Source organism: Oncorhynchus gorbuscha, linkage group LG15 (genome assembly GCF_021184085.1).
Source record: "Oncorhynchus gorbuscha isolate QuinsamMale2020 ecotype Even-year linkage group LG15, OgorEven_v1.0, whole genome shotgun sequence".
Taxonomy (NCBI): domain Eukaryota; kingdom Metazoa; phylum Chordata; class Actinopteri; order Salmoniformes; family Salmonidae; genus Oncorhynchus; species Oncorhynchus gorbuscha.
The window spans coordinates 57,747,209-57,769,687 of record NC_060187.1 but is presented as its reverse complement, the minus strand read 5'-3'; the positions used below and the strand labels follow the sequence as shown (position 1 = coordinate 57,769,687).

Below are 22,479 nucleotides of genomic sequence, written 5' to 3'. Positions count from 1 at the left end.
TAGATCCATCATTCTCACCTGACACTTGATTCAATTCCTGTCTGACCTCCGCCTCGCCACGCCCTGGTTCTGTCTGCCAAGACTCACTTTATCTTGGCCAAGTCGCAGTTGTAAATGAGAACTTGTTCTCAACTAGCTTACCTGGTTCAATAAAGTGATATTTATTTTAATTTTAAAGTAGCACTATCCTATTAAATACTTTGTTATCGTTATGGGGTTAGCTAGTGTTTAACGTGGGCTGTGGAGATTAAAGTGCTAAACATGGTATAGGTTTAGCATGTGCATTTTTCATGACTGGGAAATGTATTTTATGCTATAAAAAGACTTATCATTATGAAGTTAGTATACCATTCACTATGGAGAATAAAGCTCTAAACATTTTACACTTTGTTAGGCTATGCATATTTAGTATTTTTCATGGAGTGGGAATTGTCTTTGTCTTATTATGGCGAGGAACTGTAGCCAAGTATAGTGCATTCGATTAAGATAGGTTGGAGTAGGGGGTATGGCAGTATTGAAATGAAAGTGAGTGGCAAGGCTGGCGAGGAACTGTAGCCAAGTATAGTGCATTCGATTAAGATAGGTTGGAGTAGGGGGTATGGCAGTATTGAAATGAAAGTGAGTGGCTACTGGGCCTTGCTTACCAGTTGCCGTGGTAATGTAACTCTTGGTGACACCAAGGGCTCAAAGTGTCACCATGACATAGGGACAGAAGTGCGCTAATGGATTGGAGTGATGCAGGCTAAGGATGGGAGGCGAGGCGGTTTTAAACTGTTGTCCTGTATAGTTAAATGTAGACATGGGGAGAAAATTGTTGTTGTCGCTAATGGTGGCAGCTAAGTGCTTCAGTGTCAGATTAAAATATCTTTGAATTCGGAGCCCCCTTGGCAGGGTAGTTCACTATGGCTGTGTAGGCCACTCGTCTGAAATCCCTTTTCGAAGGCGATAAGTGTAGGAACAACTCTCCGTAATCTGATTAACATCTCAAGGCAAGGTATCATTAGAGAGAAAGTTAGAACTCTTTCATGTTCTAATAACTTAGATTAAAAGCTGACTGGCTCGGCTGTAAAAAAAAAAAAAAAAACTCCATTTGCGTTTTTTAAGCCTGCCGTTTCACTGACTGTCTAATTATTTCTCCCTAAGAGAAAGAGCTGTCACCATCTCAACTCACGCTCGCCGCAGATGACACCGTTGGAATAGCCCGCTCATGTTCCACCCGAGACACATAAGGCCATTACACAGCAGCAATTTAGACATAAATGAGAGACCCAAGCAAACCAAGAGCATTTCTCACAGACAGGCCCAGCCCTATCACCATCACCAGAGCAAAGAATAGGCTGAATCGAGTAGAATACAACCTAATGCACTGTAACAGGCCCTTAGGAGGGGATTTCAACCATCCATTAAACTACCAAGACAGCATTTCAAAACAGTCAACACCAAACAGTACTGAACGTATCATGAGATGTTGCCACTTCCTACTTCCAATAACGTTTTGGTTATATTAGTTCAATTCAGTAGGGTTCTACACGCTAAGTTGTCAACTTCTCATTAACATCAACATCTAGCAGGCACACCAACTATGCAACCCAAATGGCACCCTAGTCCCTATGTAATGCACTACTTTTGACCAGGGCCCGTAATTAGTGCACTATCAATGGAATAGGGTGCCATTTGGGACACAGCCAAGTCTTGTGAGATGGAAGATGGTAGCTGCATGCTGTGCTGGGCATCTGGAGATGGGGAAGTGTGCCTGACAGCATGGCCTGCCCACACATGGGCCTCTCTGTGCTGCTGCTGCTGTACAACATGCCCTACTTTTCTGCCCCTTGGGGCCCGGATTGTTCAGGGAGGAAAACTGAGTCATGGGACTATTACCCCCGCCTATCCCGATTTCCCCCCCGAGCCCACAAACAGCCCCTCAAGGGCCAAAGGGGAGTTTCGGCCTGAGCTACTCTCCAAGCAAGCAGAGTGTGACCACAATTTTTCAACTCAGTGGAGCTCTGGAGCCTTCAACCGCAAGAGGATGTGCTCTTAAACTCCAACCGTGCATACATAATACAAAAGCTGTGTGGGTGTCCATACTTGATTTAGTGGCTTTTTCCGATGCTATTCTTATATAAACAAAACAGTCTGTTTTCTGCAATGTCATCTAGTGTAAGGTCCTAGATTTGGGAGTCTAAGTCAGTGCCATAGTAGTATTGCCTGGCTACCCAGACTCCTCGCTCCGACCAAACACTACGCCACACCCACCATAGAGGTTAGTTTATTTTCCGTAATGAGTCTGGATCGGAGTACCTCCTCAATCCTTCACCGAATGTGAACACTCGGGGCCGTCTGATTGGTCCAGAAACTGATGGGTTGGGCCAGAGCCAGAACACATGTGGGTTTGATACTCTGATTGGTTTGAGACGATCCAATCGCTGATGACTTTGTTTTGTACAACACCCCTCATGCCCATCGTCACCACAAACGACCCCAACCCTGGTAGACTAGTCTAGACCTGTTCTGGCCTGTGTTTCTAAGGCTTTTTCAGACTGTGAAGATTCAGCGTGTCTGTCTCGGGACTGTCTGCTGTTATTCCGACCACGTCACACACATAGCTCCCTCTGTTAAGTGGCAAGTTATAAAGGCTCTGTAGCCTCCGCTCATTGTGATCACCTCAGCTCAGACTGCAAAGAGAAGTTCCGTCAGATCTGACAGGAGAGGGATGACAAGACTGATAAACAGAGAGATGGACTGACTGAGCAGGTACCATGTAAGACGATCAGTGACAAACACTTCACGCTGGTGCCCCCTAAAGACTTTTTTTCTTCTGTTTGGTCCATGTAGCTCAGTTGGTAGAGCATGGCGCTTGTAACGCCAGGGTAGTGGGTTCGATCCCCGGGACCACCCATATGTAGAATGTATGCACACATGACTGTAAGTCGCTTTGGATAAAAGCGTCTGCTAAATGGCATATATTATGAAAGATAACATAATTTATCTTTCATGTACTGCATTCACCTTTCCTTTGAAGAGGCTATTTGGGACCTCAAATAAATGATTGCTCACTTTTTCTCCGAAGGATCCCTCAGAAGGAGCACAATGAGAATGTACTGTACATGGAAGTCAAAGAGCACTATGATGAAGTGAGATGGTGGGATGCTGCCGCTGAGAATAAAGGTCCGAATCCTACCTTGAAATCCATACGCTTAACATGTTTTTTTTTGCATAAGTCATGCATTGATAACAATGGGTCAAGTTATGCCCATGGATCTTATGTTAGGACTCAACCAAGAACGATTATGCATTCTACTGCTCATCCGCCATCTTACATATTGGTGTGAAAGAGGAGGCACAATTATACATTTGAATTTGCCTTGTCTTTGCAGAACATTCCAGGAAGATTGTAATGCAAGAGGGCCTCTTTTGCATTAGAAAAATACCTGTTTGCGTCCGTCGCAGCTCAAAATGATTAGAGACCCAAGACATTTTTCTACGGTCAGCAGTTTGTGAAGATTTTTTCACTAAAGGCACTCCAACAATAGATGTCCTTACTTACTTACTTACTTACGTACTTACTTACTGACTTTATTGACCCCATGGGGAAATTCTGTTGCAGTCTCATGTACACATTTAAAGTGCCGTTTTTAAATACAAAACAAAATTGTCAATACAACTTTCATAACAGTTACCTACCAAAGAAAATAGTAATAGTAAGAAATAAGAAATAAAACATTAAATAAAAAGAAGAAAAGACCTGCTGGCCTTACGGAGTCAATGGGAACAGTCGCCCGAGCTATTTAGGAGGGACATGACACCTGGCACAAATGATTGTCTCGTTCTGTTTTTCCTGCTGAGGGGTGCCCTATACCTGCGCCCAGAGGGGAGTAATTCAAAGTCCAGGTACAGGGGAGTAATTCAAAGTCCAGGTACAGGGGGTGACTTGGGTCTAAAAATGATTTTGTAAGCCTTACGGAGGGCCCTGACCTTAAAGATCTCATCCAGGCCTGTCTGTTTGACTCCAAGTACCTTGTTTGCTGTGGTAATAATCCTTCTCAGCATGTTTCTCTGGCTGACAGTGGCGTTGCCAAACCAACAAACAATACAAAATGTTAAAATACTCTCAATGAAAGATTTGTAAAACAGAGTCAGTATAGTACAGTCTATATTAAAAGAAGCCAACTTTTTGAGAAAGTACAGTCTCTGTTGGCTCTTTTTGTAGATCAGGTCTGTACATTTACTCCACTGAAGCTTATTGTCCGAAAGGACACCCAGATATTTATATTCCTCTACAATTTCTATACTCTGGCCTCTGATAGATGTTGCAGAGGTAGGTGTTGTACGCTTCCTGAAGTCTATGCACATCTCTTTGGTCTTGTTGGTATTGAGGACCAAGTGTGATTCCTCACACCACTCTACAAAGTCATCTAGGACCGGGCCATGGTGTTCCTCACACCACTCTACAAAGTCATCTAGGACCGGGCCATGGTGTTCCTCGTCATCATGCAACAGGCTGATCAAGGCAGTGTCATCAGCGAACTTAACTAGGTGTCTGTCAGGAGGGGAACTAGTACAACTATTAGTGTATAAAATGTACAGAAGCGGGGACAAAACACATCCCTGAGGAGAGCATGTGTTGGTATTGCGTATATCCAACACATGGGGACCTATTTTGACTCGCTGTGAGCATTGACTCAGGAAGTCCAGCAGCCACAAAACCAGCTCCCCATCTAAGGAGAAGTCCCGAATGAGTCTCTGTGCCAGAATGTAAGACTGGATTGTGTAGCTTTCTGGGGCAGTTTGGAACTCGGTAGTGAGTGTTGCAACCGAGGACAGATGATTTTTACATGCTTCAGTAGTCGGTGGTCCCATTCTGTGAGCTTGTGTTGCCTACCACTTCACAGCTAAGCCGTTGTTGCTCCTAGACGTTTCCACTTCACAATAACAGCACTTACAGTTGACTGGGGCAGCTCTAGGAGGGCAGACATTTGACGAACTGACTTATTGGAAAGGTGGCATCCTATGATGATGCCACATTGAAAGTCACTGAGCTCCTCAGTACAGGCCATTCTACTGCCAATGTTTGTCTATGGAGATTGCATGGCTGTGTGTTCGATGTTATCCAGCTGTCAGCCAAGGGTGTGGCTGAAATCGTCAAATCCAGTCATTTGAAGGGGTGTCCACATACAGTGTTTATAGTGTATATAGGCCCCGTCCCTTAGCTTTTTACAAAAAAGTGGCAGCAACTTAGTTGTTGTTTGTTAAAGTTATCTTTCCCTACTTTGGCTTTATTTTTTTTACTGCTCTCTCTTATCAGTAAAACTGCACTTTTTTGGTGGAAAAAATATAGGCAATTCTGAATCCTCCAGAATTAGCTAGGACCTCTGTACTGTAACGTCCCGCTTTTTGTTTGATTACTTGCTTATAAGGACTGGGGTCGGGGAGTTTGATATAGTTTAGTTTAACTTTACTTAGAGTACGCCGGCATTACAGGGTTATTCACGAGGCTTCCGAGCACATCTATCGGTCCCGTGTAAAACATGGAACTGGACTATTTCTGTACAAATACACAGACTGGATTACGGAACATTCACAACATTACATGTACAACAGACATTTATTTTCTATACTTGTGCTCTTATAAATATGAATTTAGAAAATGGGCCTGCATTATTTGCATGATTTTCTATGTAGCAGAGATTCTCATGCAAACACAAAACGAATCCACTCTCAATTGTCTTTAAATGCGGCCGTGTGTTGAGCAAACACAGTGTGTGTATTATTGATGCAACACAGCTGGAGAAAAGGGCTCTAGCTTAAGCCTGTCTCTCTTGTCACACTGCACTCGGTCCACATTCATTCACACAGGCACGAGGCTCGCAATGCCCCTAAAAGCAGTCTTTAAAGGCCCAGTGCAGTCAAAAACGTGATTTCCTGTTTTATATATATTTCAATACTTTCTGGTTGGAATAATATTGTGAAATTGTGAAAATCATAATAATTACATTTTAGTATAAGACCTGTTTGAAAAGACCGCCTGAAATGTCAGCCTGTTGTGGAAGGATGGAGTTTTAGCATGCCTGGTGACATCACCAAATCAAATCCAATTTCATTTGTCACATACACATGGTTAGCAGATGTTAATGCGAGTGTAGAGAAATGCTTGTGCTTCTAGTTCCGACAATGCAATAATAACCAACGAGTAATCTAGCTAACAATTCCAAAACTACTACCTTATACACACAAGTGTAAAGGGATAAAGAATATGTACATACAGATATATGAATGAGTGATGGTACAGAGCGGCATAGGCAAGATGCAGTAGATGGTATCGAGTACAGTATATACATATGAGATGAGTATGTAAACAAAGTGGCATAGTTAAAGTGGCTAGTGATACATGTATTACATAAAGATGCAGTAGATGATATAGAGTACAGTATATAAGTAGAATTGTTTAAAGTGGCTAGTGATATATTTTACATCAATTCCCATCAATTCCAATTATTAAAGAGGCTGGAGTTGAGTCAGTGTGTTGGCAGCAGCCACTCAATGTTAGTGGTGGCTGTTTAACAGTCTGATGGCCTTGAGATAGAAGCTGTTTTTCAGTCTCTCGGTCCCAGCTTTGATGCACCTGTACTGACCTCGCCTTCTGGATGATAGCGGGATGAACAGGCAGTGGCTCGGGTGGTTGTTGTCCTTGATGATCTTTATGGCCTTCCTGTGACATCGGGTGGTGTAGGTGTCCTGGAGGGCAGGTAGTTTGCCCCCGGTGATGCGTTGTGCAGACCTCACTACCCTCAGGAGAGCCTTACCGTTGTGAGCGGAGCAGTTGCCGTACCAGGCGGCGATACAGCCCGACAGGATGCTCTCGATTGTGCATCTGTAGAAGTTTGTGAGTGCTTTTGGTGACAAGCCAAATTTCTTCAGCCTCCTGCGGTTGAAGAGGCGCTGCTGCGCCTTCTTCACAATGCTGTCTGTGTGGGTGGACCAATTCAGTATGTCTGTGATGTGTACGCCGAGAACTTAAAACTTACTACCCTCGCCACTACTGTTCCATCGATGTGGATACGGGGGTGTTCCCTCTGCTGTTTCCTGAAGTCCACAATCATCTCCTTAGTTTTGTTGACGTTGAGTGTGAGGTTATTTTCCTGACACCACACTCCGAGGGCCCTCACCTCCTCCCTGTAGGCCGTCTCGTCATTGTTGGTAATCAAGCCTACCACTGTTGTGTCGTCCGCAAACTTGATGATTGAGTTGGAGGCGTGCGTGGCCACGCAGTCGTGGGTGAACAGGGAGTACAGGAGAGGGCTCAGAACGCACCCTTCTGGTGCCCCAGTGTTGAGGATCAACGGGGTTGAGATGTTGTTACCTACCCTCACCACCTGGGGGCGGCCCGTCAGGAAGTCCAGTACCCAGTTGCACAGGGCGGGGTCGAGACCCAGGGTCTCGAGCTTGGTGACGAGTTTGGAGGGTACTATGGTGTTAACCCTCTTGATACTCTAGGGGCAGTATTTCATTTTTGGATAAAAAGACGTGCCCATTTTAAGCGCAATATTTTGTCACAAAAAGATGCTCGACTATGCATGGAATTGATAGCTTTGGAAAGAAAACACTCTGACGTTTCCAGAACTGCAAAGATATTCACTGTGAGTGCCCTAGAACAGAAGCTTCAGGCAAAACCAAGATGAAACTGCAACCAGGAAATGAACAGGATTTCTGAGGCTCTGTTTTTCATTATATCCTTATATGGCTGTGAATGCGACAGGAATGAGCCTGCCCTTTCTATCGTTTCCCCAAGGGGTCTGCAGCATTGTGACGTATTTACAGGCATATCATTGGAAGATTGACCATAAGAGACTACATTTGCCAAGTGTCCGCATGGTGTCCTGCGTGGAAATTGGTGCGCAAAACTCAGCTGCTGGTATTTTTCCATGGGATTCTGAGAAAAAGCATGCTTCCACGAACGGCATATCAATGAAGGGATATGTGACAAAACACCTTGAGGATTGATTCAAACAACGTTTGCCATGTTTCGGTCGATATTATGGAGTTAATTCGGAAAGAAATGTGATGTTTTTGTGACTGAATTTTCTGTTTGTTTCGGTAGCCAAATGTGATGTACAAAACGGAGCGATTTGTCCTACACAAAGAATCTTTCAGGAAAAGCTGGACATCTGCTATGTAACTGAGAGTCTCCTCATTGAAAACATTCGAAGTTGTTCAAAGGTAAATTATTTTATTTGATTGCTTTTCTGGTTTTTGTGAAAATGTTGCGTGCTAAATGCTATGCTAAATGGTATGCTAGCTATCAATACTCTTACACAAATGATTGATTTTCTATGGTTCAAAAGCATATTTTGAAAATCTGAGATGGCAGTGTTGTTAAGAAAAGGCTAAGCTTGAGAGCAGGCATATTTATTTAATTTCATTTGTGATTTTTAGAAATCGTTATGGTAATGAGCCTAAGGGTGTAGTCACGATCCCGGAGCCGGGATGGCTAAGATCTAGAGGTTTAAATGTTGAGCTGTAGTCGATGAACAGCATTCTCACATAGGTATTCCTCTTGTCCAGATGGGTTAGGGTGGTTGTGTGGTTGAGATTGCATCGTTTGTGGACCTATTTGGGCGGTAAGCAAATTGGAGTGGGTCTAGGGTGTCAGGTAGGGTGGAGGTGATATGGTCCTTGACTAGTCTCTCAGAGCACTTCATGATGACGGGGGTGAGTGCCACGGGGCGGTAGTCGTTTAGCTCAGTTACCTTAGCTTTCTTGGGAACAGGAACAATGGTGGCCCTCTTGAAGCATGTGGGAACAGCAGACTGGGATAGGGATCGATTGAATATGTCCGTAAACACACCAGCCAGCTGGTCTGCGCATGCTCTGAGGGCGCCCGAGTGGCGCAGTGATCTAAGGCACTGCATCTCAGTGCTAGAAGCGTGCATCACTGCAGACCCTGGTTTGATTCCAAGCTGTATCACAACCAGCTGTGATTGGGAGTCCCATAGGGTGGTGCACAATTGGCCCAGCATCGTCCGTGTTCGGGTCTGGCTGGGGTAGGCTCTCATTTTAAATAAGAATTTGTTCTTAACTGGCTTGCCTAGTTTAATAGCAGACCAATAGGAAAGAGTTCCAAACCTCTGCCAATAACAGGTATTTTATGGTTTTCCACCTCCCTACTCAGACCACTCCTAGACAGTCCAAGCTAACCTGACTCACGACGGTCTTACTTGAGAAATTGCTCTTTGCTAAGAAACTATTTTTGTTTCTTTTTTACTATTTTAATTGAAAACAATCACAGTAATGTGATTTTAATGAGATAACAACAGCCCCATTGGACCTTTATTTATTTTATATATCTGTTATTTTACCAGGTAAGTTGACTGAGAACATGTTCTCATTTGCAGCAACGACCTGGGGAATAGTTACAGGGGGATGAATGAGCCAATTGTAAACTGGGGATTATTAGGTGATGGTTTGAGGGCCAGATTGGGAATTAAGCCAGGACAACAGGGTTAACACCCCTACTCTTACAATAAGTGCCATGGGATCTTTAATGACTTCAGAGAGTCAGGACACCCGTTTAACGTCCCAACCGAAAGACGGCACCCTACACAGGGCAGTGTCACTGCCCTGGGCATTGGGATATTTTTTAGACCAGAGGAGAGAGTGTCTCCTACTGGCCCTGCAACACCACTTCCAGCAGCATTTGGTCTCCTATCCAGGAACTGACCAGGACCAACCCTGCTTAACTTCAGAAGCAAACCAGCAGTGGTATGCAGGGTGGTATGCTGCTGGCATACCAGTATTAAAACAAACAAACACACAAATGCAAGTCCTCCTGCCGCACAGCTGTCTACTGACACACAGATACACAACCAGAGGTGTCCTGCCCATATGAGCCACAAGTGTCATGTTTGTCATTTATTATCATGTCTTGTCCCTGTGCTCCCCATTCTATTCGTTTCCCTCTGCTGGTCTTATTAGGTTCTTTCCCTCTTTCTATCCCTCTCTCTCCCCCTCCCTCTCTCACTCTCTCGCTCTCTCTTCTCTCTATCGTTCCGTTCCTGCTCCCAGCTGTTCCTATTCCCCTAATCATCATTTAGTCTTCCCACACCTGTTCCCGATCCTTTCCCCTGATTGGAGTCCCTATTTATTCCTTTGTGTTCCGTTCCTGTCCTGTCGGTTCCTTGTTTAGAATTCACCGTGCTGTGATTGTGTATCGCCCTGTCCTGTCGTGTTTTTGCCTTCATCAGATGCTGCGTGTGAGCAGGTGTCTCTGTCAACTACGGCCTGCGCCTACCCGAAGCGACCTGCAGTCTGTGGCCGCTTCTCCTGTTATTCCCCTCTACAGACTAGAGGATTTCTGTTATTCCCTGTTTGGACTTGAATAAACTCTGTTTCTGTTAAGTCGCTTTTGGGTCCTCTTTCACCTGCATGACAGAAGGAACCGACCAAGGAATGGACCCAGCGACTTCAGACGCTCGTTACACTGCCGTCGAGATCCAAGGAGCCATGCTCGGCAGACACGAGCAGGAATTGTCTGCTGCTCGCCATGCCGTGGAGAACCTGGCCGCTCAGGTTTCCGACCTCTCTGGACAGTTCCAGAGTCTACGTCTCGTGCCACCTGTTACTTCCTGGCCTGCCGAGCCTCCAGAACCTAGGGTTAATAACCCACCTTGCTACTCCGGGCAGCCCACTGAGTGCCGCTCCTTTCTCACGCAGTGTGAGATTGTGTTCTCTCTCCAACCCAACACATACTCTAGAGAGAGAGCTCGGGTTGCTTACGTCATTTCACTCCTTACTGGCCGGGCTCGAGAATGGGGCACAGCTATCTGGGAGGCAAGGGCTGATTGCTCTAACAAGTTCCAGAACTTTAAAGAGGAGATGATTCGGGTTTTTGACCGTTCAGTTTTTGGTGGGGAGGCTTCTAGGGCCCTGGCTTCCTTATGCCAAGGTGAACGGTCCATAACGGATTATTCTATTGAGTTTCGCACTCTTGCTGCCTCTAGTGAGTGGAACGAGCCGGCGCTGCTCGCTCGTTTTCTGGAGGGACTCCACGCAGTGGTTAAGGATGAGATTCTCTCCCGGGAGGTTCCTTCAGATGTGGACTCTTTGATTGCTCTCGCCATCCGCATAGAACGACGGGTAGATCTTCGTCACCGGGCTCGTGGAAGAGAGCTCGCATCAACGGTGTTTCCCTGCTCCGCATCGCAACCATCTCCCTCCTCTGGCTTTGAGACTGAGCCCATGCAGCTGGGAGGGATTCGCATCTCGACTAAGGAGAGGGAACGGAGGATCACCAACCGCCTGTGCCTCTATTGCGGAGTTGCTGGACATTTTGTTAATTCATGTCCAGTAAAAGCCAGAGCTCATCTGTAAGCGGAGGGCTACAGGTGAGCGCAACTACTCAAGTCTCTCCATCAAAATCCTGTACTACTTTGTCGGTCCATCTACGCTGGACCGGTTCGGGTGCTACATGTAGTGCCTTGATAGACTCTGGGGCTGAGGGTTGTTTCATGGACGAAGCATGGGTTCGGAAACATGACATTCCTTTCAGAGAGTTAGAGAAGCCTACGCCCATGTTCGCCTTAGATGGTAGTCATCTTCCCAGTATCAGATTTGAGACACTACCTTTAACCCTCACAGTATCTGGTAACCACAGTGAGACTATTTCTTTTTTGATTTTCCGTTCACCGTTTACACCTGTTGTTTTGGGTCATCCCTGGCTAGTATGTCATAATCCTTCTATTAATTGGTCTAGTAATTCTATCCTATCCTGGAACGTTTCTTGTCATGTGAAGTGTTTAATGTCTGCCATCCCTCCCGTTTCTTCTGTCCCTACTTCTCAGGAGGAACCTGGCGATTTGACAGGAGTGCCGGAGGAATATCATGATCTGCGCACGGTCTTCAGTCGGTCCCGAGCCAACTCCCTTCCTCCTCACCGGTCGTATGATTGTAGTATTGATCTCCTTCCGGGGACCACTCCTCCTCGAGGTAGACTATACTCTCTGTCGGCTCCCGAACGTAAGGCTCTCGAGGATTATTTGTCTGTGTCTCTTGACGCCGGTACCATAGTGCCTTCTTCCTCTCCGGCCGGGGCGGGGTTCTTTTTGTTAAGAAGAAGGACGGTACTCTGCGCCCCTGCGTGGATTATCGAGGGCTGAATGACATAACGGTTAAGAATCGTTATCCGCTTCCCCTTATGTCATCAGCCTTCGAGATTCTGCAGGGAGCCAGGTGCTTTACTAAGTTGGACCTTCGTAACGCTTACCATCTCGTGCGCATCAGAGAGGGGGACGAGTGGAAAACGGCGTTTAACACTCCGTTAGGGCATTTTGAGTACCGGGTTCTGCCGTTCGGTCTCGCCAATGCGCCAGCTGTGTTTCAGGCATTAGTTAATGATGTTCTGAGAGACATGCTGAACATCTTTGTTTTTGTCTATCTTGACGATATCCTGATTTTTTCTCCGTCACTCGAGATTCATGTTCAGCACGTTCGACGTGTTCTACAGCGCCTTTTAGAGAATTGTCTCTACGTAAAGGCTGAGAAGTGCTCTTTTCATGTCTCCTCCGTTACTTTTCTCGGTTCCGTTATTTCCGCTGAAGGCATTCAGATGGATTCCGCTAAGGTCCAAGCTGTCAGTGATTGGCCCGTTCCAAGGTCACGTGTCGAGTTGCAGCGCTTTTTAGGTTTCGCTAATTTCTATCGGCGTTTCATTCGTAATTTCGGTCAAGTTGCTGCCCCTCTCACAGCTCTTACTTCTGTCAAGACGTGTTTTAAGTGGTCCGGTTCCGCCCAGGGAGCTTTTGATCTTCTAAAAGAACGTTTTACGTCCGCTCCTATCCTCGTTACTCCTGACGTCACTAGACAATTCATTGTCGAGGTTGGACGCTTCAGAGGTAGGCGTGGGAGCCATTCTATCCCAGCGCTTCCAGTCTGACGATAAGGTTCATCCTTGCGCTTATTTTTCTCATCGCCTGTCGCCATCTGAGCGCAACTATGATGTGGGTAACCGTGAACTGCTCGCCATCCGCTTAGCCCTAGGCGAATGGCGACAGTGGTTGGAGGGGCGACCGTTCCTTTTGTCGTTTGGACAGACCATAAGAACCTTGAGTACATCCGTTCTGCCAAACGACTTAATGCCCGTCAAGCTCGTTGGGCGTTGTTTTTCGCTCGTTTCGAGTTTGTGATTTCTTACCGTCCGGGTAGCAAGAACACCAAGCCTGATGCCTTATCCCGTCTGTTTAGTTCTTCTGTGGCTTCTACTGATCCCGAGGGGATTCTTCCTTATGGGCGTGTTGTCGGGTTAACAGTCTGGGGAATTGAAAGACAGGTTAAGCAAGCACTCACGCACACTGCGTCGCCGCGCGCTTGTCCTAGTAACCTCCTTTTCGTTCCTGTTTCCACTCGTCTGGCTGTTCTTCAGTGGGCTCACTCTGCCAAGTTAGCTGGTCATCCCGGTGTTCGAGGCACTCTTGCGTCTATTCGCCAGCGCTTTTGGTGGCCGACTCAGGAGCGTGACACGCGCCGTTTCGTGGCTGCTTGTTCGGACTGCGCGCAGACTAAGTCGGGTAACTCTCCTCCTGCCGGTCGTCTCAGACCGCTCCCCATTCCTTCTCGACCATGGTCTCACATCGCCTTAGACTTCATTACCGGTCTGCCTTTGTCTGCGGGGAAGACTGTGATTCTTACGGTTGTCGATAGGTTCTCTAAGGCGGCACATTTCATTCCCCTCGCTAAACTTCCTTCCGCTAAGGAGACGGCACAAATCATTATTGAGAATGTATTCAGAATTCATGGCCTCCCGTTAGACGCCGTTTCAGACAGAGGCCCGCAATTCACGTCACAGTTTTGGAGGGAGTTCTGTCGTTTGATTGGTGCGTCCGTCAGTCTCTCTTCCGGGTTTCATCCCCAGTCTAACGGTCAAGCAGAGAGGGCCAATCAGACGATTGGTCGCATACTACGCAGCCTTTCTTTCAGAAACCCTGCGTCTTGGGCAGAACAGCTCCCCTGGGCAGAATACGCTCACAATTCGCTTCCTTCGTCTGCTACCGGGTTATCTCCGTTTCAGAGTAGTCTGGGTTACCAGCCTCCTCTGTTCTCATCCCAGCTTGCCGAGTCCAGCGTTCCCTCCGCTCAGCGTTTGTCCAACGTTGTGAGCGCACCTGGAGGAGGGTGAGGTCTGCACTTTGCCGTTACAGGGCACAGACGGTGAGAGCCGCCAATAAACGCAGGATTAAGAGTCCAAGGTATTGTTGCGGCCAGAGAGTGTGGCTTTCCACTCGCAACCTTCCTCTTACGACAGCTTCTCGTAAGTTGACTCCGCGGTTCATTGGTCCGTTCCGTGTCTCCCAGGTCGTCAATCCTGTCGCTGTGCGACTGCTTCTTCCGCGACATCTTCGTCGCGTCCATCCTGTCTTCCATGTCTCCTGTGTTAAGCCCTTTCTTCGCACCCCCGTTCGTCTTCCCTCCCCCCTCCCGTCCTTGTCGAGAGCGCACCTATTTACAAGGTACATAAGATCATGGACATGCGTTCTCGGGGACGGGGTCACCAATACTTAGTGGATTGGGAGGGTTACGGTCCTGAGGAGAGGAGTTGGGTTCCGTCTCGGGACGTGCTGGACCGTTCACTCATCGATGATTTCCTCCGTTGCCGCCAGGATTCCTCCTCGAGTGCGCCAGGAGGCGCTCGGTGAGTGGGGGGTACTGTCATGTTTGTCATTTATTATCATGTCTTGTCCCTGTGCTCCCCATTCTATTCGTTTCCCTCTGCTGGTCTTATTAGGTTCTTTCCCTCTTTCTATCCCTCTCTCTCCCCCTCCCTCTCTCACTCTCTCGCTCTCTCTTCTCTCTATCGTTCCGTTCCTGCTCCCAGCTGTTCCTATTCCCCTAATCATCATTTAGTCTTCCCACACCTGTTCCCGATCCTTTCCCCTGATTGGAGTCCCTATTTATTCCTTTGTGTTCCGTTCCTGTCCTGTCGGTTCCTTGTTTAGAATTCACCGTGCTGTGATTGTGTATCGCCCTGTCCTGTCGTGTTTTTGCCTTCATCAGATGCTGCGTGTGAGCAGGTGTCTCTGTCAACTACGGCCTGCGCCTACCCGAAGCGACCTGCAGTCTGTGGCCGCTTCTCCTGTTATTCCCCTCTACAGACTAGAGGATTTCTGTTATTCCCTGTTTGGACTTGAATAAACTCTGTTTCTGTTAAGTCGCTTTTGGGTCCTCTTTCACCTGCATGACAACAAGAGCACATGCCCCCTCAGATTTGTCCTGTTTTTTATTTTTTAGATGTTAAACGAATTAACTCAACTTAATTTTTAAGCCCATGCTTTATCATAACTATTTATTTTAAAAAATATCTGTCAGCGGTATTTTGCAGAGGGGCACACACAAAAAGAGGTATGCTTAGATAACGCATGCAGAAAAATATACATTGTTTTTACATAGAATTAGGCATAATGATTATTGCTCTAGATTGCTGGAAAATGCTGTTTCAGGTGGATATAACACCCAAAGCGCTATATACCGAAATGCACCACTTAAACTGCCTTAAAGGGTCTTAGACACATTCTCACAGACTTCCAACCGCTCAGGGTGAATGGATACACACCACTCAAACGGCTGTGTGGCTGTTTTTATATATCGGTTATGTCATCGAAGAGTCTGCCGGATCAAGCCAGTACAGCTCACTTGGAGTATCTTTTTTCCTTTAAACATCTTGAATACCCACTACGTCTCTGCTGCATCTGATGTGCATCTACCATCTGATGTTACACGTATTGAATTACGAAGAAGGGGCCCTCTAAAAGTTTCATGAGCTTCAATGCAGTCCGTGACAGCAGGCAGAGGGGACTCGATGACTCCACGTTGATGCAGTCGTTATCTCTGGGATGGCATTTTCCAACCTAATTGGCAATAGGTCATGTAGTAGTCCCTGATGTGTTTCCCTGCTCATCCCATAAACAACAGTTCCCACCGGCAGCTTTATTATGTCCCCTCTGCTCTTAGTTAGAGATGTCCTCATCCTCCCTCCCCGTTGCCTACTCAAAGTCATGTCACACTTGGCTATCAACTTTTTTGAAGTAATGGTATACTATTGTGTATTACAATACTATTGTACAGTATTAAGATCTGTTTACCATTTGGTTGTGTAAATTTGTTCTTTGGAAGATTCCTTACCAAAGCACACATTCTTATCCAGAACTCATGAATCCCAAACACTGATTCCAAAGCAAAATGTCTGTCTGTCTCTCTGTCGGTCTGTTCCTTTACCTTGAGGTTGTGTCTGTGAGCAGCGTCTAGGACGGCCGGCACCAGGTCCTCTGTGGGCTCCCCGTTGTCATCGGCCAGGCCCGGAGGATACCAGGACAGCACCAGCACCCCTAGACCACACAGGACAAGTCTCTCTCAGTCTCCACACAGGACATTTCAGGTTGGCTATACCCCACACAAACATATAATTACTAGAATGGGGAAATAAAATGACGAGAAAGCCCCTCATAGCATGGCAATTTTACAATACACTCAATATGGCTGCTGGTCCACCTATCACAGAACATTGACTTCAATGTCCATTCTAGTCATTCTATTTCAATGACCACACATCTCTGATACCCAATCCTGAACCCCATGACGTCCCTGTTACACCATTTTAAGTCATATTGGTCAGTGTGATGTTGACATTGATATATGTGATCGTTACCTACATCCCCTCAGGGTTCCGGATTGGCTTGAAGGACTTATTGATGTGATTGCTGCCGTATGCATGCAGCTAATTGATCAAGTCATGTCCACTTTGGTCACTAGCTGTGTGGAATATTTGATTACAATATCTAAAAAGTCATGTATTAAAAAGTTATGTCCGCACGATTCATTTTATTATGGGCTCCTCGCGTAGTGGTATCAGTCACCGCTGCCAGCAGGATGCTTTTTGGAATTTTTGATGGGTCTTTGTGCCAGTGGCTTTAATTAAATGGACTCTTTTTAGCTAAGCACATTCAGTTGCACTTTCTGTGTTCCATCTGTCACAGTGTTCGGTTTAGGGGGAAGGGAATGGAAAGAAAAGGGAAAGGAAAATCATTACCCGGATGGTGTACAATAACCAGTTCAGCCGAAGGCAGACAACATTAGCATGGCTCGATTGGCTGTCCCATCAGTCGTTTATGAAAACTTGTTTTCACACCCAACTCCAAGGCATCATCACTCCCATTTTGGTCAATAAAAGTAACTTACATTTTTTTCATTTAAAACATAGGCTATTTATTTCAGACAATGTACATGCCACTTCCGATTATGGTTTTCAGTGCTGACCTTTGCAGTGGACTGTCATGGCCACTTACTGATAATACTTAAGGGCTCCTTCTACTGACCAAGGATTTTCAATAACTTTCTAGAGTAAAAAGGGGACATCCTACTCGCGTGGCCTACTTCTGACTTTCAACTGTTTGTATGTTCGATTTCAGTGAAATACAGAAAAGCAGTAAACACATATTATTCAAGTGTTCAATTGTTCACGTTCAAGGTTGCTTGGAAGTGGATGTCAAGATAAACACAGTTCCCGAAACGACTGTGAGAAAAGGCTGCTGGTGGGCTTAGGTGAGCGTGCGGAGCTGTCCACTACATGAGTGCTGGAATAAACCGGCAAAGCGCAGGATAAGTGAAAAAAAAAATTGTGTGGCCATAACTTTTTAATACACCATGGTTTTTAAGATATTGTAATCAAATATTCCATACAGCTTGTGGACATGGCTTGATCAATTATCTGCATGCATACTGTGTGTGCCAGTGGCCTGCTGTGCTGGCTGCTTGACAGAACAGTTTTTGATATTCCCCTCTATCAGGGTGTGGACAAGAATTATTCTGGCTGCAACATAGACATTTATGAGCTGTCACTTCACGCGTGTACTGAAGGATACTAACTATTACGATTAAAACAGAATGTCTATAGAGTCACTGCATGTAGGAAGGCAAATTTCATCACTCAGATATGAGGCATCACTTATGCTGTCTAAAGATACAGGAGAATGGTTGTCTGTTGGAATAAGGAAGACAGACAGCACGAGCAATGTGCAACGCAAGCAATGTATTCCAAATTAGCCATAACAGTATACATCTGGCAGGATATATGAACTATGTGCATCAAAGTGAGTCATTCAAGTCAGTGGAACTCTTGAGTGATGTTGGCACATATACAGTTGAAGTCGGAAGTTTTACATACACTTCGGTTGGAGTCATTAAAACTTGTTTTTGAACCATTCCACAAATTTCTTGTGAACAAATTATAGTTTTGGTAAGTCGGTTAGGACATCTATTTTATGCATGACACAAGTAATTTTTCCAACAATTGTTTACAGACAGATTATGTCACTTATAATTCACTGCATCACAATTACAGTGGGTCAGAAGTTTACATACACTAAGTTGACTGTGCCTTGAAACAGCTTGGAATGTTCCAGAAAATGATGTCATGGCTTTAGAAGCTTCTTATAGGCTAATTGACATAATTTGAGTCAATTGGAAGTGTACCTGTGGATGTATTTCAAGGCCTACCTTCAAACTCAGTGACTCTTTGTCAACATCATGGGAAAATCCAAAGAAATCAGCAAAGACCTCAGAAAATAAATTGTAGACCTCCACAAGTCTTTTTATCTTTGGGGGCAATTTCCAAATGCCTGAAGGTACCATGTTCATCTGTACAAACAATAGTATGCAAGTATAAACACAATGGGACCACGCAGCCGTCATTCCGCTCAGGAAGGAGACACGTTCTGTCTCCTAGAGATGAAGTACTTATGTGTGAAAAGTGCAAATCAATCCCACAACAACTGCAAAGGACCTTGTGACGATGATGGAGGAAACAGGTACAAACGTATCTATATCCACAGTAAAACAAGTCCTATATCGACATAACCTGAAAGACCGCTCAGCAAGGAAGAAGCCACTGCTCCAAACCGCCATTAAAAAAGCCAGACTACAGTTTGCAACTGCACATGGGTACAAAGATTGCATTTTTTGGAGAAATATCCTCTGGTCACATGAAACAAAAATAGAACTGTTTGACCATAATGACCATCATTATGTTTGGAGGAAAAAGGGGGAGGCTTGCAAGCCGAAGAACCCCATCCCAACCGTGAAGCACGGGGATGGCAGCATCATGTTGTGGGGGTGCTTTGCTGCAGGAGGGACTGGTGCACTTCACAAAATAGAGGGCATCATGAGGCATGAAAATTATGTGGATATATTGAAGCAACATCTCAAGACATCAGTCAGGAAGTTATAGCTTGGTCGCAAATGGGTCTTCCAAATGGACAATGACCCCAAACACACTTCCAAAGTTGTGGCAAAATGACTTAAGGACAACAAAGTCAAGGTATTGGAGTGGCCATCACAAAGCCCTGACCTCAATCCCATAGAAAATTAGTGGGCAAAACTGAAAAAGCGTGTGTGAGCAAGGAGGTCTACAAACCTGACTCAGTTCTGTCAGGAGGAATGGGCCAAGATTCACCCAACTTACTGTGGGAAGCTTGTGGAAGGCTACTCGAAATGTTTGACCCAAGTTAAACCATTTAAAGGCAATGCTACCAAATACTAACTGAGTGTATGTAAACTTCTGACCCACTTGGAATGTGATGGAAGAAATAAAAGCTGAAATTGATCATTCTCTCTACTATTATTCTGACATTTCACATTCTTAAAAGTGGTGATCCTAAATTACCTAAAACAGGGAATTTTTACTAGGATTAAATGTCAGGAATTGTGAAAAACTGAGTTTAAATGTATTTGGCTAAGGTGTCTGTAAACTTCCGACTTCAACTGTAGATCCTATTGTAGCTGTGCTCAAAGTAGAACCAAATGTAGCAACTTTAAAGTTAACTGGACAGGCACTGCAGCAGCAAGACTAATGCGAATGTTAAAACTTGTTTGTATGTTTCAGTATAGAATAACCACTGCACCTTTGCACTCTACCTGCAGCAGCCGCTCCAATCTGCTCCATGTGTGACTCCAATAGATCCGGATCTCTCGAGCTGTACGGACCGAGCTCAGGGTAGAAACTGGAGCCGATGTCCTCCGGTGGCATATGCCTCCCTTTAGGGTAACTGACGGCAATTTTGGGGTCCCAATGTGGCACGAGGACATGGTCCCAGTGCATGTATTTCCCATCCATCGACGGGTTCCCGTACCACACGCTGTAAAATATGTGGACGTCGTAAAATATGGTTCCTTCAGGTCCAGAGTTTGATAAAACTACTTTGGTGCGTACCTGCCCCGGGGAGGAGACGGCGTCTTGGGACACCGAGCGCCGGTCCATCCTTCCTCCAATCATCGGCAGGAGGCCCAACCCCGGGGCCAGGTCCGAGAACCCATCGCTGGGCTTCAGAGTTCTCAAACCCATCATGGTTCCGAAAACGAAGAGTGTAAATAAGAACAGAGCTATGCACGTTTTCTTCCGCAGCCTGGCCATTGCGGATAGATTGTCTCGTAGAGGCGATTCCTGCTGGAGTGAACCGGGGTTCGTGTTCGGCTGAAGTCAGCGGTGTGAATATAACGTGCTTTTCTCCAAACGTCGTATAGCATATAGGCATTATACTATAACAGTTAGACTATCTTACAAGTTTACCTACTACACTCTAGGAAAGTATATAATGCAGCCCTTCATATAGAGTATTCATAAATGCAGTCGCTGTCGGAACGCAGAAAATGTACAACTTTATGATTAATAGCCTAACTATTAGCCTACATGATTGCGGATGAAGCCTAATGGTCGCGTTGCATGACGCAGTGGAATCTGTCATTGCATTTAGATCTCAGTGATGTGAAATTATTTGGCCCTTTATCAGGTTAACATGCGGAGTTAACTTGCTCAATTCATTCAGTTAACAGAATATCGATGTCTTAAGGAGCGCACTTTACCTTGTTGTAGTGGAGATTGTGAAATAAGGATGCATGACACATTTTGATTAGTGTTCCCCAATTGCAATGATGAAGGCTATACCACCATCTGATTATATGAGCTCTTGGAGAAAATGTGCACATTTCGAGTTAAGAATAGTCTCCATGTCAAGTGATCAAATCTCGCTGATATCTTTCTATCATCCATAGGCTACAGTCAGATGTTGGCTCCTGATGGCTGAATTGCCGTCACCCTGTTACACTATTTCGCTTTTCGCTGCTACGCTATTTCGCTTTTCGCTGCTGGCTCGATATATCTCCTACACAATGCTTTACATTAGGCTGGCAAGTAAACCCACGTGGGGACAGCAACGAAAACGTTCTAAATTCAATGCAACAAGATCCTGGACGTGCGCACTCCGTGGTCGCTGTCCATGGTATTCGCCATCAGCGATGGCTACTTTTTACCGTCCATGTTTTGCTACATGGAGGCGGAGCTTTTAACAGCCCGGTGTTATACTGAGATTTGTTTGGCGCAAGGGGACTGGTGGATGGCAACTATAGGCTATGCATGTACCTATACAAAGTAGGATATTGGAGCCTTATTTATTATGATAATAGACTGTAAATTACATAATAAAGCCAGGGTTGGAAAGTTGCAGTGTAGCCTACAGGATGAAAATGCTGTCAAATGAACAATGAAGCCATATAGACTCCAGTCTTTAACTCGTAACTTCTTCCTTTCCAATGTGGTGGTCATCTGTGAAAGTGGTATTGACTTAACAATGAATAGAAAAAAATAAAGAAAAACCCTGGAATAATAGTGAAGACATCAACACTATGAAATAACACATATGGAATCATGTAGTAACCAAAAAAGTTTAAAACAAATCTAAATATATTTCATATTTGAGATTCTTCCAATAGCCACCCTTTGCCTTGATGACAGCTTTGCACACTCTTGGCATTCTCTCAATCAGCTTCACCTAGAATGCTTTTCCAACAATCTTGAAGGAGTTCCCACATATGCTGAGCGCTTGTTGGCTGCTTTTCCTTCACTCTGCAGTCCGACTCATCTCAAACCATCTCAATTTGGTTGAGGTTGGGGGATTGTGGAGGCCAGGTCATCTGATGCAGTACTCCATCACTCTTCTTCCTGGGTGCCTATTGAAGAATCTCAAATCTAAAATATATTTTGATTTGTTAAAAAAAAATTGGTTACTACACGATTCCATATGTGTTATTTCATAGTTATGATGTCTTCACTATTATTCTACAATGGAGAAAATAGTCTAAATAAAGAAAACCCCTTGAATGAGTAGATGTTCTAAAACTTTTGACCGGTAGTGTATTTTTTTTACATGTATTTAACCCTATTTTTTTTGCCACTAAACAGACTCCATAAATATCTCCATTATTTTTTTCAACTGGTACCGGGAACCTTCTGATTAGTTTTGTGATGGCTTTGGGCATAGTTTGTAGGCCAAACTGTTTAGGCTGTACAGGTGATTTTGGGGGGTGTCTCATGATCTGACAAACATAGCACTAGCTCTGTCACCTTTCACCACAGATGCAGAAGTGCGACATTGGGAAGCATCCAAATGC

At 45.2% G+C, this 22,479-nt stretch overlaps 1 protein-coding gene across 1 annotated transcript in view; it reads right to left on the bottom strand.

Annotated features, from left to right (window-relative positions):
* The window catches only part of LOC123997466 (glycoprotein endo-alpha-1,2-mannosidase-like protein), a 40,432-nt gene extending 19,097 nt beyond the window's left edge, over positions 1 to 21,335 (bottom strand). The window contains exons 1-2 of the mRNA XM_046301739.1: positions 19,951 to 21,335; positions 16,258 to 16,367 (exon numbers count right to left, since the gene is read on the bottom strand). Of these exons, the coding sequence (XP_046157695.1) occupies positions 16,258 to 16,367; positions 19,951 to 20,446 (606 nt within the window). The 5' untranslated portion in view covers positions 20,447 to 21,335. The remainder of the gene's footprint in view (positions 1 to 16,257; positions 16,368 to 19,950) is intronic.
* Positions 21,336 to 22,479: the final 1,144 nt, after the last annotated feature.